We start from the raw sequence: 14,648 nt of genomic DNA, 5'->3' as shown, positions 1-14,648 counted from the left end.
ACAACCTCCATTGGCAGTGAGAGAGTCAGTCAGACATGGGAACTGTCATAAGAACTTCCCCAATTGCAGTGCGATTGCAAGGACAGCCATGCAATTCACAAAAAAGGAGAAGTAGGGTTATTTTGTTAGTACTCTTCCGAGAGCTTATAAATAATAAACCTGAAAGCTGAAAGTATTCGAAAGATGAAAAGACAGATAGAGAAGCTGTGATGTCTGGTCCCCTTGCTCATACTGGTATTTATTTATTGAAACAAGGTGTGAATTAAACCTGCAGTAAAAAGTCATGTTTGAGTTTCTAGCCTGGCAGTTACCATAGCTACGGCTACCTTGCAGGCTGGTTTCCACAAGAGATTGGTTACTATTTAACATCTCCACCCACATTAGCCCTGATTAGGAGAATCAATAAGATAACAGGCGGCTCACACCGCTTCCCTCCCTTTTTTATAATACCTGGTCTCTTTTCCCCAGAACTTTCTTGTTTTGCTTTCGCAGTTTCTGTCAAACATTTTGGTGAATTGGCGGTTGAGACATGGTCAACGTTAACTCGCAGGTGAATTCGAATATGGATGTTCCTTATGGTGAGTACGGTCCCTCCTTCACGATTCTTCTTTTTTGCACTAGATAGTTTCATCTGTCGTGGGTGTACTTGTTAGAACTCAGCATGTCAAAGGATTAAAGGGGACTTGGACGTAAAATAACTTTAAAATACTCATTTTAAGGAAAACTTGTAGACGACAACTTCTCAATAAGCCTTCGAATTTTCACATTCTTGAACGTAGGTCTGGAAACCTTCCAAACTGCGGTATTGTTCAATCATCAGTGTTTAATCGTGGTTGTGTTTTGTCGCTACAGGTGCTTGCGCGGCTGCCCACACTCAACGTGGTCAGTCAATGTCTAACTTAGACTTTGATCTGTTGTCATACTGTGGGACTGTTCCAGGTTGCTATCAGATACACGTGTAGAAAGCGAAATATTAGTTGTGGCACTTGTAGTTCAACAACTTGTTAGGGCACTTCATATGTCACTTACATTTTACATTGATAACACGTGTTGTTGGCTGAGCTATTGATATGAGCAACCGCGTGGTAGTGATCACTACGTAAAAGGTTTAAAATAGTTATCACTGTCCGAAAAGTGTAAACTGAAGGCACCTTAACACTATCTCTCGAGATATAAGGCTTTTTTAATATTAAAATTTTTCTCAAACGAACAAAGAAAGTCGTTGTGATCCCAAAGTTTACAGTGTTGCAAATATTTTGCAGGCCCACGGTATTATTGGGAAATCCAATAGTTTCAATTATCTTTCATATTCCACAAAATAATTGTTGGATTACAAGTAATCACCTCTTTTTGGGCTCATTTATGTTTTCGATTTGTTTATTATAATATTGCTAACTGTGCGTACCCAGAAAGGTTTCTGATGAAAAAGACAAGCACTTATGGACCCACTGGATTGCCGAGGGTTTAACAGGAAGTTGAGCTTGTGTTGTGTATCAGTGAAATATACCGTTTTCCATGTCAGAAAATTAACTTTAGGAGACTTTGATTTTTGTACTAAATTGTACGTATAATCTATATTTCTTTTGTCTGATCATATATTATTTATTTTGCGGCCGTTGGATTAAACAAATCGAAGGTCGAATTTTTTTTTTTTTTAAATACATGAACGATTTGAGTTTGGAAAGACTTATTTGTTGCATGTATTTGTTTTAATATCTAGAGACTGTTTTATTGTTTATATCATGTTCTGATATGGCGCCTAGACGCTAGGTTAAGGCGTAACATTTTCCGTACACCAGATAGATAATCGTCGAGAAAATATGAACTGGTGTACCTAGTTACTGCAAAGCGAGAAGGGTGCATTGTAACCCCCTTTAAAGAAGCAGCGGGGAGGTGCACAGAGTGACCGAGGCCAGCAACGCACAATGGCCTGCAAAGCACAAATACTGCGATACAGAGTCATAATCTGGATAACAAGTTTGCGAGGGAAACGGTGATTCGAAGACTAATTAGTGGCAAAATAGGAAACACATATAAAGGTCTCGGTGCTCTCTGTTTCTACAGCAGTAGAGGTTCCGACGTACTCTACCATTGCAAAGTTTAATGTAATTACTGGGAAAAGCAGAATTTGTGAATGACATTTCCGAATCCGGCATTTATGGAGAGTCTTGGCTTCAGATTCCACGCTTGTGGAAAATCTGTCTGTATGGTGGATTTCCTGCAGTTATATGAGTAGTGTTGGGAGTGAAATCCGCAGTGCTCCCACATCAGGAGCAAAGGGTGTTTGTTATTTGAGAATGGTGTGAAGTGGCACAACGGGCACGAGCTCCGTTTTATGATTAGTTAAACATAAGAAAGAAAGAAATGTGGGTCTGCATCGCATACATTTAGAATAGTGCCAATTTTGCACTGGCCAGCCAGTTTAAAAACATAGCTTTTCCACTTCTCAATAAGTGTGTATGTTGTTCTTGCCGGTCTCTGAAGATGTCAGTGCCACATTGTCGGGCTCTGGTGCAGATTTATGTTCTCTGACTATGGGTTTGTGTAATTCATTCAAGAATTAGCAAAACATGGATTGCAGTTAATAGCCAGCTTGCCTACTGTGCGAAATTGGGTTGTTGGTTGATGGGGGTGTAAGCCCTATTTAAGCAGCAACCACAGTTATTGTCAGGGTAAGGCACAAGCAAACACCAAATTAAGCTGTACTCACCTTCTGGTGGCTTGGCACAAAACAATGAAGCTGAACTTGAAGGCAATGTGTAAAGTATTTGTGCAAGAGTTTAAGAAGTAAAACGGTGAAAACACCACACAAAAAGGATCCCATACCAGGTTAGAAAAATAGAACTGTATGGCCCTTCTGGTCAGACCTAAGCTCCCATTGTGTGTGGTTGCCTAGGGGGAACACACAAAGCCCAACTGTCACCCACCCCCTGCATGTTATCAGAGACAGGCAGCACACACCAAATTGCTAAGGTAAGAAAAATGGCAACTTTCTCAAAGTGTTGTTTTCAGAACTGCATCTCAAAATCCAACTTCACCACAAGTCAGAATTTTAAATTGTGATTCTTGAGACACCAAACTTGGAAGAGTCATCTCTCCCCTTTTTCCAAATTTCACTTATAAAGTGTACTAAGGTAGTTACAATGTTAACCCATGCATGAGATAGGCCCTGCAGTGGTGAAAAACGAATTTAATAGTTTTTCACAACCAGGATATGTAAAAATTAAAAAACGACATGCCCAACATTTTAAATCCACTGCACCCCGCCCTTGGTTCGGCCTCAGGCCTATCTTAGGGGTGAATTATATGTACTAAAAAGAAAGGTTTAGGCCTGGCAAAAGGTTTACTTTAAGAAACAGCTGGTGAGTCGTCCCTCCCCAGCCCAAAGCTGCCCAGCCATAAAGGCACTAATCATACAAATCAATGAGGATCCAGTTTTCATCCATAAAAATCCATATTTATTGCATATACTTTAATTCTCACAGAGGCAATGTAATTCCAAACTTGAATACTGTAGCAATGCCCATCCAACCCTTTATCGACAGCATGTTAGAATCCACATATTGTCTTAAGTAACCATGTACACACTTACCCAATGCATTTCAGGCAAAACACCCTTCGTCAGGGGTAGCTGACAATATAAAGGAGACTCATCAGCCACCTTAAATAATCTCTTAAATCAAAAATATAGAAGACCAGTAACCCTGTGCAACATGCAAACCGTGCATAAAAACCACCACCAAATCACATAACTACAACATAAGATTCATGCTTAATAATGAATAGAAATTATTTTTAACAGAAAAATACATACTCACAACATGTGCCATTACAACATAAATAAAATGACCCAACGCTGAAGAGAACCATGTGTGAATCAATGAGCAAAAACCAGTAAAAAGACCCACTGAATTCACAATTCTTGGTTTGTATAGTCCATATCTCCATTCTCTCAGTGCTGTAACCAGCAGCCCAATCTCTCAGCTTAACCTCTGTCAAACCTGTGCGGTTTCGGCTTGGTGCATGACAACTCACCAGCTGTTTTTGAAATTGAACATATGGCCTGCACATCAAACATTTTGTCAACTGAACATTCTGAATATTGGTTAATCATATGAAATGAGGTGTCCATTCTTTTATCTTTTTTTAAAAGGTTTACTTTGCCAGATCGACATGGCAGTTCAAAACTGCTCACAAAAGTTCTGCAGTGGCTTAAGGGCCACTTCAGTGGATGGCACAATCAATGCTATAGGCCCACTAGTAGCATTTGATTTATAGGCCTTGGGCACACATAGTGCACTTTTCTAGGGACTAATAGGTAAATTAAATATGCCAATTGGGGATAGGTCAATGTTACCAGGTTTTAGGGAAAGAGCAAGAAACCTTTTGTAATGGTCAGCAGTGGTAAACTGCACAGAATCCTAAGGCCAGCAAAAACGAAGTCAGCAAAAACATGAGGTCTGAAGGCAAGAAGCCATGGGGGAAGGCATGCCAAGAATGCTAGGTCTAACACCTACCTATCCCACGGATGTTCCAAAAAATGTAATTGTGAGTGGTTTGTCCATTCTCATTCAGTACCAAACTACTGTAATAGATAGATGGGCCCTAAATGGTCCAACGCTTATTAATGTTAGCTCATACATAAATACTACCTTGAATTATCAGAAATGACTCCACTGTCTTGCTTGGAGAAACAACCGTCATCAAAGTAATTTTACAGTTGCAAACTCAAAAACCATGAGTTAAGTCTAGTGTCTGGCAAATTCAGTTGTGTATGGTATTCCTAAGGTTACCAAATGTGGCTATCAATTGGCTGTCAATAGGAGAACCTCAGCTCTATGATATATTAAGGAGCTTCAAAGATTGTATCAACGCCAGGAGTGCAAATGGAAATTGGATAAAGACTTGAGAGAGAGAGTTAAGCTCAGGGGACTTGTTTGTGATTATAAACAGACCATTAGGAAAGCAAAAACAGATTTTTTTATTCAAAAGATTGAGGAAGCTGGCAACATCCCTAAAGAACTCTTAACATAATACGTTCCTTGGCACCCCCCCTCTACTTCTCAAAACTTAGAGAACTCCCAAGTTTTTTGTGATAAGGTGGCAGGGTTTTTTAAGAAGAAAGTCCTGCAGATTCACTCTAATTTTCCTCAGCATTCTGCGGATCTTGCCAACAAAGTATCGGCGGGAGATGTAGGAATGGATAGTGAGCCATTATTAAATAGATTTTCTCTGCTCCCTGCTGATAGGATCAAGACTCTTCTTGCTGGATTTACGTCGGGTTCTCCTGATGATCCTTGCCCACCTAAGGTGTTACATTTGGCCCCACATCATATCTCTAAGGTATTTGAAGGTGCTGGAAAGTAAGGTTTTTCAACCTACCTGGAAAGAGGCAAGTGTTATGCCCCTGAAAAAAAACCTCAGGGTGATCCTGCTGATCTGAAGAATTTACCCCCAATCTCCCTCCTGCATGCTCCAGTGAACATTCTTGAAAAGCATCTCAATACTGAACTGGTGAACTTTTTTCTAGAGAAAGGCTGCCTGGATCCCTCCCAACACGGGTTCCGGCAGTTACACAACACAGAGTCTGCCTTAATTGCCACCTCCAACTCCATACGTAGACAGGTGGACCAGGGAGGAGTAGCTATCTTGGTACTATTAGATCTTTTGGCAGCATTCAACACCATTTTCCCACAGTTGATGGTGCAATGTTTACAACAGGCAGGGGTGAGAGGCGATGCTCTAGGTATTTTTGGAGTCCTTTTTGAGTGAGAGATCTATTAATGTGAGTTGTGGGGACTACAGAGCTGGCCCTTTTCACCTCCCTTGTGGTGTTCCTCGAGGTCATCGCTTAGCCCTACTCTTTTTAATTTATACGTAGCACCCTTGGTGCAACTGGTTCGTTCATACGGTTTCCAGATCTCTTCATATGCTGATGATACGCAGCTTATTGTGTCTATTAGTAAGGACTGGGAAGAGATTGCTGACAGGTTCCATAATTGTATGAGGGATGTTAACAGATGGATAAGCCAGAACTGGCTCAAATGAACAGAGAAAAGACAGAGATTCTGGTATTCGGAACAGACAGGCCCATTTGGGGCAACCACTGGTGGCCAGAATACTGTGGGGCGTTACCTTCTCCCATGTCAGTAGTAAAAAATGTAGGCATTCTGTTTGATAGCTCTCTGACTTTCGACCTACAGGTTAATCAAACTATCAGAGTCTGTTTTTGGATGATTAAAACTTTAAAGAAAGTTTTACCATTCTTTCCTAACGGGCTCAGAAATCCTGTGGTCCTTGTTCTCGTCATTTCTAGACTAGACTACTGCAATCCATTCCTGCTGAATATTAATCAATGCTCCTTACATAAGCTTCAACTCATACAGAATACTGCAGCTCGTTTAGTCTTAGGTCATCCCATGTCAGCCTCACCTAGTGAGAGTCTTAGACAGCTTCCCTGACTTCCTATTAGAAAGTGCATTTCCTTCAAAGCTCTTTGTCTGACACATAAGGCTCTTCAGGTCCAGGGATCTGAATATTTCCAGTCCACAATAAGGTGGTACATTCCAAGCTGCCTTTTAAGAGCAGTGGGCCTCCGCAAGGTCCTTGTTCCCGATGTAAGAAAGCCAGATGGGGAGACATGGCATTTTTGGTTGCTGCGGTGAGGCTTTGGAATTCCCCTCCAGTACATATTAGAAGGCTGGAGCTTTATACATCTTTTTGTAAACATCTAAAAACCTGGCTATTCTCTCAGTAATTTTGTTCTCTTATGTTTTGCTGCCTCTGCTCTGCTCATCTCACTTGCTAGCGCTTCAATGCTTCTAATCAGAATGCGTTCTATAAATGCAAATACAATACAATACAATACTTTCTACACGCATTGGTAATGTGCATTGGAGTAGGGCAGAATTGATTTTCATGTTCTAAAAATGTTTTCAGTACGCATAAAGAATATTTGAATTGCAATGTTTATTTTTATTACATATTACTTAATTCTTAAAGGACTTATTTAGACTTCTGTGTTTTTAGTGAGCTTCTGATATAACAGACTTGTGGACTGAAGAAGTGTATTCCCTGAAGTGATTTTATTATATCATGAAACATATTCTGGCATTATTTCATTTTTAATAACAAAAAGAGGTGGAGGACCTTGAACTTTAAAAAATGTTATTTTCTAGAGTACTTTATATTTATTTTTTACTAAAAAGAATCTACCACATACTTGTTGAAATAATTTATCAGTAGGTCCTGTTACTACGTGTAACCTTCAGTTTCTCTGAGTGGTTTGTCTCCTGAATGTTTAAGGCATGTACGACTTTTGGTTGGAAATATAGGAGCATTTCTTGACTTTTCGAAAGAAACTGCAGGGCACAGCACATCATAATAATATACCAAAGAGCAAAATAATACAACAAAAAACATAACAGAGCACAACTCAGCAGCACAGTGTAAAAGCACAATCACAACATAGCACAGGAACACCATACCAGAACACAAAAATACCATCTAACATAACACAATTGTAAATGTGTGTGATTTTGTTTCGGCGTGCTATTGTGATGAGCAGTTATGGTGGCTGTAATGCTGTCATCGGATGCTTTATTGTATGTGTGTTGTAATGGTGAGTTTTGTTTTTGTGTTTTCATTGTGTTGTCTGTGTTGTTGTTGTTTGATGCATTTCGTTGGTGTGCTGTATTGCGCTATTTATTTATTATTTGGGTTTGTTGTGCTATATTCCTGTAAGAAGGGTTTATAGCCTTTTCGTTAGCAGCTAAATTATGGATCTCTCTACCCTCTTCTCTAGCTTTGATTGATAATCATCTATCCTTGAGAAAAGAAGTGAAAATCGTTTTACTATCCCAATAGCCTATATAGTACAAAATATCAGAAATTCATCCTACTGCTTTTTTGCTTTTTTTTGTTGCTTTTATAGCATTTTTTGATAGGGCATATCATTACAGATTTTGCCTGTGCCAGGAAACATACTTTGGAGACAGTTTTGCGCATTACAAATTCTTCTTCTTATAATTATTATTATAATAATAATTATTATTATTATTATTAGTAGAAGTAGTAGTATTATTAATATTAGTAGTAGTAGTAGTAGTAGTATTATCATGGTTATTACTGTTGTTGTTCTTAATATGTTGGGTTTAAATGGAGGCCTCTGAGCAATGTAAACGTAAGTGCAAACTGAGGGAGCCACACACCATTATAAGTTGGTGCAAGAGTTGATAGTGTGACCCAGTCAGGAATTTCCACTAATAGGTTCAAAGATGTCAAAGCCTTCAGCGTTCAAAAGTCCTTACCCAGTTACAAAGCACTGGCTGGTTTAGCCAGCTGACTGGCCAGACTGAGATAAAGATGAGGTAGTCTGTCGCTATAACACCATCAAATGTCATAATTGAAAAGTGAATCTTCAAGGATTTGCCAGATTGGGAATGGTCTTTTCAATTCTCAGGTGAATGGGTAGTGAGTTCAAAAGAGAGGATCCCTAGATATGGGGGCCACTGTATCTTTTGTACCTGAATTGTCAGGGTGAGAATAAGTAGCTGTTAGCTGGCTTGAGACTGTGGTTCAGACATGTGGCAAATTTTGGAAAGCAACCAAGGGCCCTATTTAGAGTTCGGCCAACAGGATACCCAGTAATACATGCCAGATGTCCTGTTCGCCATATTGCAAGTGCTATAGGCTACAATGCACATTGTAATATGGTGAATTGGACATCTGCCACAATTGTGATGAATTATCCCACCTGACAAACTCTAAATGAGGCCCAGAGTGTTTTATATGACATCCTTTGTTTACAGAGTGGTGCGTAGTTTTATATTCTGTGCAGTTTACCGAATGATGAGTGGAGGGGGTGGTGGTGTAAAGACTGAAGAGCAACATGACTACTATGAAGAAAATTCTGACTTGTAAACTGCATTTCTCTGTGGAGTAAACGTCTGGTTAATATGATAGGCAATGGAGTTGGATGGAAAGAGTGAGTGGGTCATCATCAAGCTTTAAAGGATCTGGACATTGTCCACATACATCTGGTATTCTGTCTTATTGGGATCCAGGCTGACCGCTAAGGGTGCCGTACAGCCCTGGAATCGGATGAGGGCAATGAGGAGGCTTGTTGAATGCCACGATGGATGCCAGTCTGTTCTGAGAGGAATGAGTCCATTTTCACTTGATGCATAAGGTTATGCAAGAAGAAGGCACACTGTACCGCCGCAGTGCTGCTGATCCGAGCTGATGATGGACAGTCTCTTGTGGTGTGTTATTGTAAAGTTGTGATCTGGTGGTACTGTTGTTTCTAATCTGCAATCTCTCTGCCTAAATATGCACAAATATTCTTATCAGACATTATCACCTCTAGGAGTATAATTAACTAATGGTCTTCCAAGCCTTGTCTTATTTAAGGTCATGGAAATGCAATTATACAGCCATCAATGTTTTGTAATCTGGCCTCAGTGCCTCATTCAAATGATCGCTGTGTTCTGACACGGCAAACTGGGTGCACAACCAGTTTCATACAGGAGGAACATGGAGCACCGCCTGACTAAGTATACAAACAAATGGTGGTATTATTTTACTCTCAATTTTCCAACATCTTAAGAGGGAGGTATCTGTCAAATCAATCTCAGTACTTTTGAAGAACTTTTTAAAGCAATTTAACCGTTTTATAGCTAAACAATTCATGGATAAATCCCAAAGTTACTTGTACTCAAAGTTATTTGTCAAGAACTACATCCATTTTCAATGTAATACAATTTCAGCAATTAAATGTTCCTACCAATCTTATGCAACTACCATTAGCATCGATTTAATACATATCATTGTTGAATTGGAAATCTCAAAATCGATTTGTGTTAAGCAAGCAACATCTGAAATAAGCTCTGATTGCTAGTTTAGCTTTATTGCTCCTAACGTCAGTTTTGCGTTTGTTATACTTATGGGCTATAAATGTATTTTGTTTGTGCAAAATGTCTTATGGCAACTGTGAACAGCATGTACCATAGAGTATTCACTATGCATTGTGTACAACAGGGCATAGTGAACATACAGGCCCATATTTATACTTTTTGACGCAAAACTGCGCCAACGCAGTTTTGCGTCAAAAAAATTAGCGCCGGCTAACGCCATTCTGAAGCGCCATGCGGGCGCCGTATTTATTGAATGACGTTAGCCGCCGGCGCCGTCTGGTGTGCGTTAAAAAAAACGACGTACACCAGGCAGCACCGGCGTAGGGGGATATGGGGCTTGGGCGTCAAGAAATGGGGCAAGTCAGGTTGAGGCAATTTTTTCGCCTCAACCCGATTTGCGCCATTTTTTTCCACTCCCAACCCCCATAGAAATGACTCCTGTCTTAGCAAAGACAGGAGTCATGCCCTCTTGCCCAATGGCCATGCCCAGGGGACTTCTGTCCCCTGGGCATGGTCATTGGGCATAGAGGCATGTAGGGGGCACAAATCAGGCCCCCCTATGCCACAAAAAAAACAACAAAAAAAACACTTACCTGAACTTACCTTAATGTCCCTGGGATGGGTCCCTCCAGCCTTGGGTGTCCTCCTGGGGTGGGCATGGGTGACAGGGGGTGTCCCTGGGGGCATGGGAGGGCACCTCTGGGCTCCTTCAGAGCCCACAGGTCCCTTAACGCCTACCTTTTGCAGGCGCTAAAAAACGGCGCAAAAGCGGCCGTACGTCATTTTTTTTGACCCGCCCACTCCCGGGCGTGATTTTTGCCCGGGAGTATAAATCCGACGCACATGCCTCGGAGTCGATTTTTTAGACGGGAACGCCTACCTTGCATATAATTAATGCAAAGTAGGTGTCCACGCTAAAAAATTACGCTAACTCCATGGACTTTGGCGCTAGACGCGTCTAACGCCAAAGTATAAATATGGAGTTAGTTTTGCGTCGAAATTGCGTAAAAAAAAAACGACGCAATTTCGGCGCAAACGGAATATAAATATGCCCCACAGTGTTCATGCCGACGACTGCCATGCCATTCATAATACACAGACAACGTCATCTCACAAGAATTTACTGCATTATGTGGGGGAAAAAAAATCTTACCCCTTATTTAAAAGTGCACTTGTACTTTTCCATTCCTAAGTCAGCAACTTTTTCTTTCTCTGCTCACATGGATGTAAATTTGTGGCAAAATGCAAGGGTTAGCAGAAGGGTTAGCAGAAGTAACATCACACACCCTTTGACCTCAATGACTTCACAGGAAGTGTCATCATATGTCTTCTGATGCTGATTTTTTTCCAGGAAGTGATGTCACAAAACAATTTACCTGATGACATTACTGTAATTGCACACCCTTAAAGTGCCATTACAACTGTGCGATTAATATACAATACAAAACAGATAAATGTCTATTGTATACAACTTATAGTTTAATTTGGGTGCTGACATGATATGCTAATGAATAATTACTTCTGTCTCGTTGTCTTACATGAAAAAAGACCAAAATTAGTTGTACCACAAAATGACCTGATTTAATTGTTACACTATTGTAGCCCTCAATGAGAAATGTTTTGATAACAGGGAAAGGCAAAGAAAGAGATATGAAAAATCCGGAAATTAGTTAATATTGACCAAGGTCTTTTCACAAAGGTAAGTTATTTTGTAAACATAGCTTTGCAAGTGAATGGGCCTCATTTACATATGTCATGAAGTCACAATGGGATTCCTGACAGACATAAGTCCTTTTACAGACGTGGAGATGGCTGCCATGAGTCAGCAGGTTTCCACAGCCTATATTCCACATGTGGTATGTGGGACGGAGCAAAATTTTGGATGTTTTAAGGCATGGTTTGCCTTGGAAGTTTGTGAACGCATGGGTATTCACAAACTTCTACCATTCTCGTAAACCCATTTCCCGGAATGGAAGGGGAAAGGGAAATTAACACAGTTAATTTACAAAAGCTACTCCATTTCCTCTGCATGGTGTTCTCCGGTATGGAGACTTCCACACAGAGAATATGGATTCCAAACTTGGTAATCATGTGATTTCCCACTCTTCATGGAACACGTCGCCACGTTTTGGTTTCTTGTTGATCCCACTTATCATTTGGCAGTTCCAAAATTACACTGGGATGTAGGTCTAAAAATAAGAGTGCAGTTTTACTACTTTTTTATGTAAGAGTGCCATTATTTGAATGTAGCTAGGCTTTTGGCAACAAATAGACCTTACAGTTTGTGCAGTTTTATTTATGATCACTTGCAACCCAGGATCACTCAAAAAGCTTTGGCCCGATGTTGGACCTGGCTTTTTGACAGGGACATCCCCAAACTGTTTGCCTCCTTCCTCCTATTTTTTCTGACCTGTTGTTGTTGGCTTTTGACCTCTGGGCACTTTACCACTGCTAACCAGTGCTAAAGTGCATATGCTCTCTGGGTAAATTGTACTACTGATTGGTTTATCCATGATTGATTATTTAATTTACTTGTAAGTCCCTGGTAGAGTGCACTACATGTGCCTAGGGCAGGTAGATTAAATGCTACTAGTGGGCCTGCAGCACTGGTTGTGCCACCCACCTCAGTAGCCCCTTAACCCTGTCTCAGGCCTGCCATTGCAAGGCCTGTGTGTGCAGTTTCACTGCCACTTCGACTTGGCATTTAAAAGTACTTGCCAAGCCTAGAACTCCCCTTTTACTACATATAAGTCATCCCTAATGTGTGCCCTAGGTAACCCCTAGAGCAGGGTGCTGTGTAGGTAAAAGGCAGGACATGTACCTGTGTAGTTATATGTCCTGGTAGTGTAAAACTCCTAAATTCGTTTTTACACTACTGTGAGGCCTGCTCCTTTCATAGGCTAACATTGGGGCTGCCCTCATACACTGTTGAAGTGGCAACTGCTGATCTGAAAGGAGCAGGAAGGTCATATTTAGTATGGCCAGAATGGTAATACAAAATCCTGCTGACTGGTGAAGTCGGATTTAATATTACTATTCTAGAAATGCCACTTTTAGAAAGTGAGCATTTCTTTGCACTAAAATCTTGTTGTGCCCTTCAATCCACGTCTGGCTAGGTTTAGTTGACAGCTCCTTGTGCATTCACTCAGACATACCCCAAACACAGGGTACTCAGCCTCACTTGCATACATCTGCATTTTGAATGGGTCTTCCTGGGCTGGGAGGGTGGAGGGCCTGCCCTCACACAAAGGACTGCCACACCCCCTACTGGGACTCTGGCAGACAGGATTGAACTGAAAGGGGGCTTGGTGCATTTCTTAGAGACTCTTTGAAGTCACCCCCACTTCAAAGGCACAACTTAGTATAAAACAGGGCCTCTGCCCTACCTCATCAGACACTTGCTGGAGAAGAAACCTGAACCAGAAACTACATCCTGCCAAGAAGAACTGCCTGGCTGCTCAAAGGACTCACCTGTCTGCTTTTCTACAAAGGACTGCTGCCTTGTTGTTGGCCTGCTGCCTTGCTGAACTCTTGCCTGGCTGTAAAAGTGCTCTCCAAGGGCTTGGATAGAGCTTGCCTCCTGTTCCCTGAAGTCTCAGGACCAAAAAGACTTCACTCCTCCTCTTGGACGCTCCATGCGCCGAACTTTTCGACGCACAGCTTGTTCCGCGGCAAGAAAAACGCCGCACACCGACACTGATCAACGCGACACCTTCGGGACGACCGAAACTTTGACGCACGGCCTCGCAAGGACAACGCCGCCCGACTTCCCGGGAGAAATCGACTCGACGCTTGCCGTGAGATCGAAACTTTGACGCACGGCCTCGCAAGGACAACGCCGCCCGGCTTCCCAGGAGAAATCGACGCGACGCCTGCCGTGAGATCAAAACTTTGACGCACGGCCTCGCAAGGACAACGCCGCCCGACTCCGCAGGAGAAATCGACGCGACGCCTGCCGTGAGATCGAAACTTCGACGCACAGCCCCGCAGAACGACGCGCAGCCGGAAAACAAGCAGGAAAATCCACGCACAGACCCGGGACATCTGGTAATCCCCGCGATCCACAGAAAGAGACTGTCCGCGCGCCGGAAAACGACGCTCGACTTCCCCGCGTGGAAAATAACGACGCAAGTCCGTGTGTGCTGGGGAGAAATCGACGCACACACCCTTTTTCCACGCATCTCTTCCTTTGTGGCCCTCTGAGGAGATTTTCCACCAGAAACCAGGTACTTTGTGTTTGAAAGAGACTCTGTTTACTTTCTAAAGACTTAATCCACTTTATATCACTTTTCAGTGATATCTTTACAAATTCATATTGCAACTTTGATCGTTTTGACCTGAAGATACCCAGATAAATATTATATATTTTTCTAAACACTGTGTGGTGTATTTTTGTGCTGTTATGCTATGGTGTTGTATGATTTATTGCACAAATGCTTTACACATTGCCTTCTAAGTTAAGCCTGACTGCTCGTGCCAAGCTACCAGAGGTTGAGCACAGGCTGATTTTGGATTGTGTGTGACTTACCCTGACTAGAGTGAGGGTTCTTGCTTGGACAGAGGGCAACCTGACTGCCAACCAAAAACCCCATTTCTAACATTGGTGATCAGCGGTGAGGATAGGACTTGTGTTTGTGCAGTGACATACAGTAGCTAAGTATTTCACTACCTACCCACAGTTGAAGGTCAACTTGATTTTTCATCTTTTTTGGCTCTTGGTTCTCTGATGTCCTC

At 41.7% G+C, this 14,648-nt stretch overlaps 1 protein-coding gene across 1 annotated transcript in view; it reads left to right on the top strand.

Annotated features, from left to right (window-relative positions):
- Positions 1-428: 428 nt before the first annotated feature.
- Positions 429-14,648, top strand: part of HNF4A (hepatocyte nuclear factor 4 alpha) — a 558,778-nt gene continuing 544,558 nt past the window's right edge. Inside the window, exon 1 of the mRNA XM_069243562.1 lies at positions 429-578. Within this exon, the coding sequence (XP_069099663.1) occupies positions 530-578 (49 nt within the window). The 5' untranslated portion in view covers positions 429-529. The remainder of the gene's footprint in view (positions 579-14,648) is intronic.

The sequence above is a fragment of the Pleurodeles waltl genome, chromosome 7 (genome assembly GCF_031143425.1).
Source record: "Pleurodeles waltl isolate 20211129_DDA chromosome 7, aPleWal1.hap1.20221129, whole genome shotgun sequence".
In the NCBI taxonomy this organism is placed as follows: domain Eukaryota; kingdom Metazoa; phylum Chordata; class Amphibia; order Caudata; family Salamandridae; genus Pleurodeles; species Pleurodeles waltl.
Note: the sequence above shows the minus strand (reverse complement) of the source record. Positions and strands in the feature narration are given on the sequence as shown.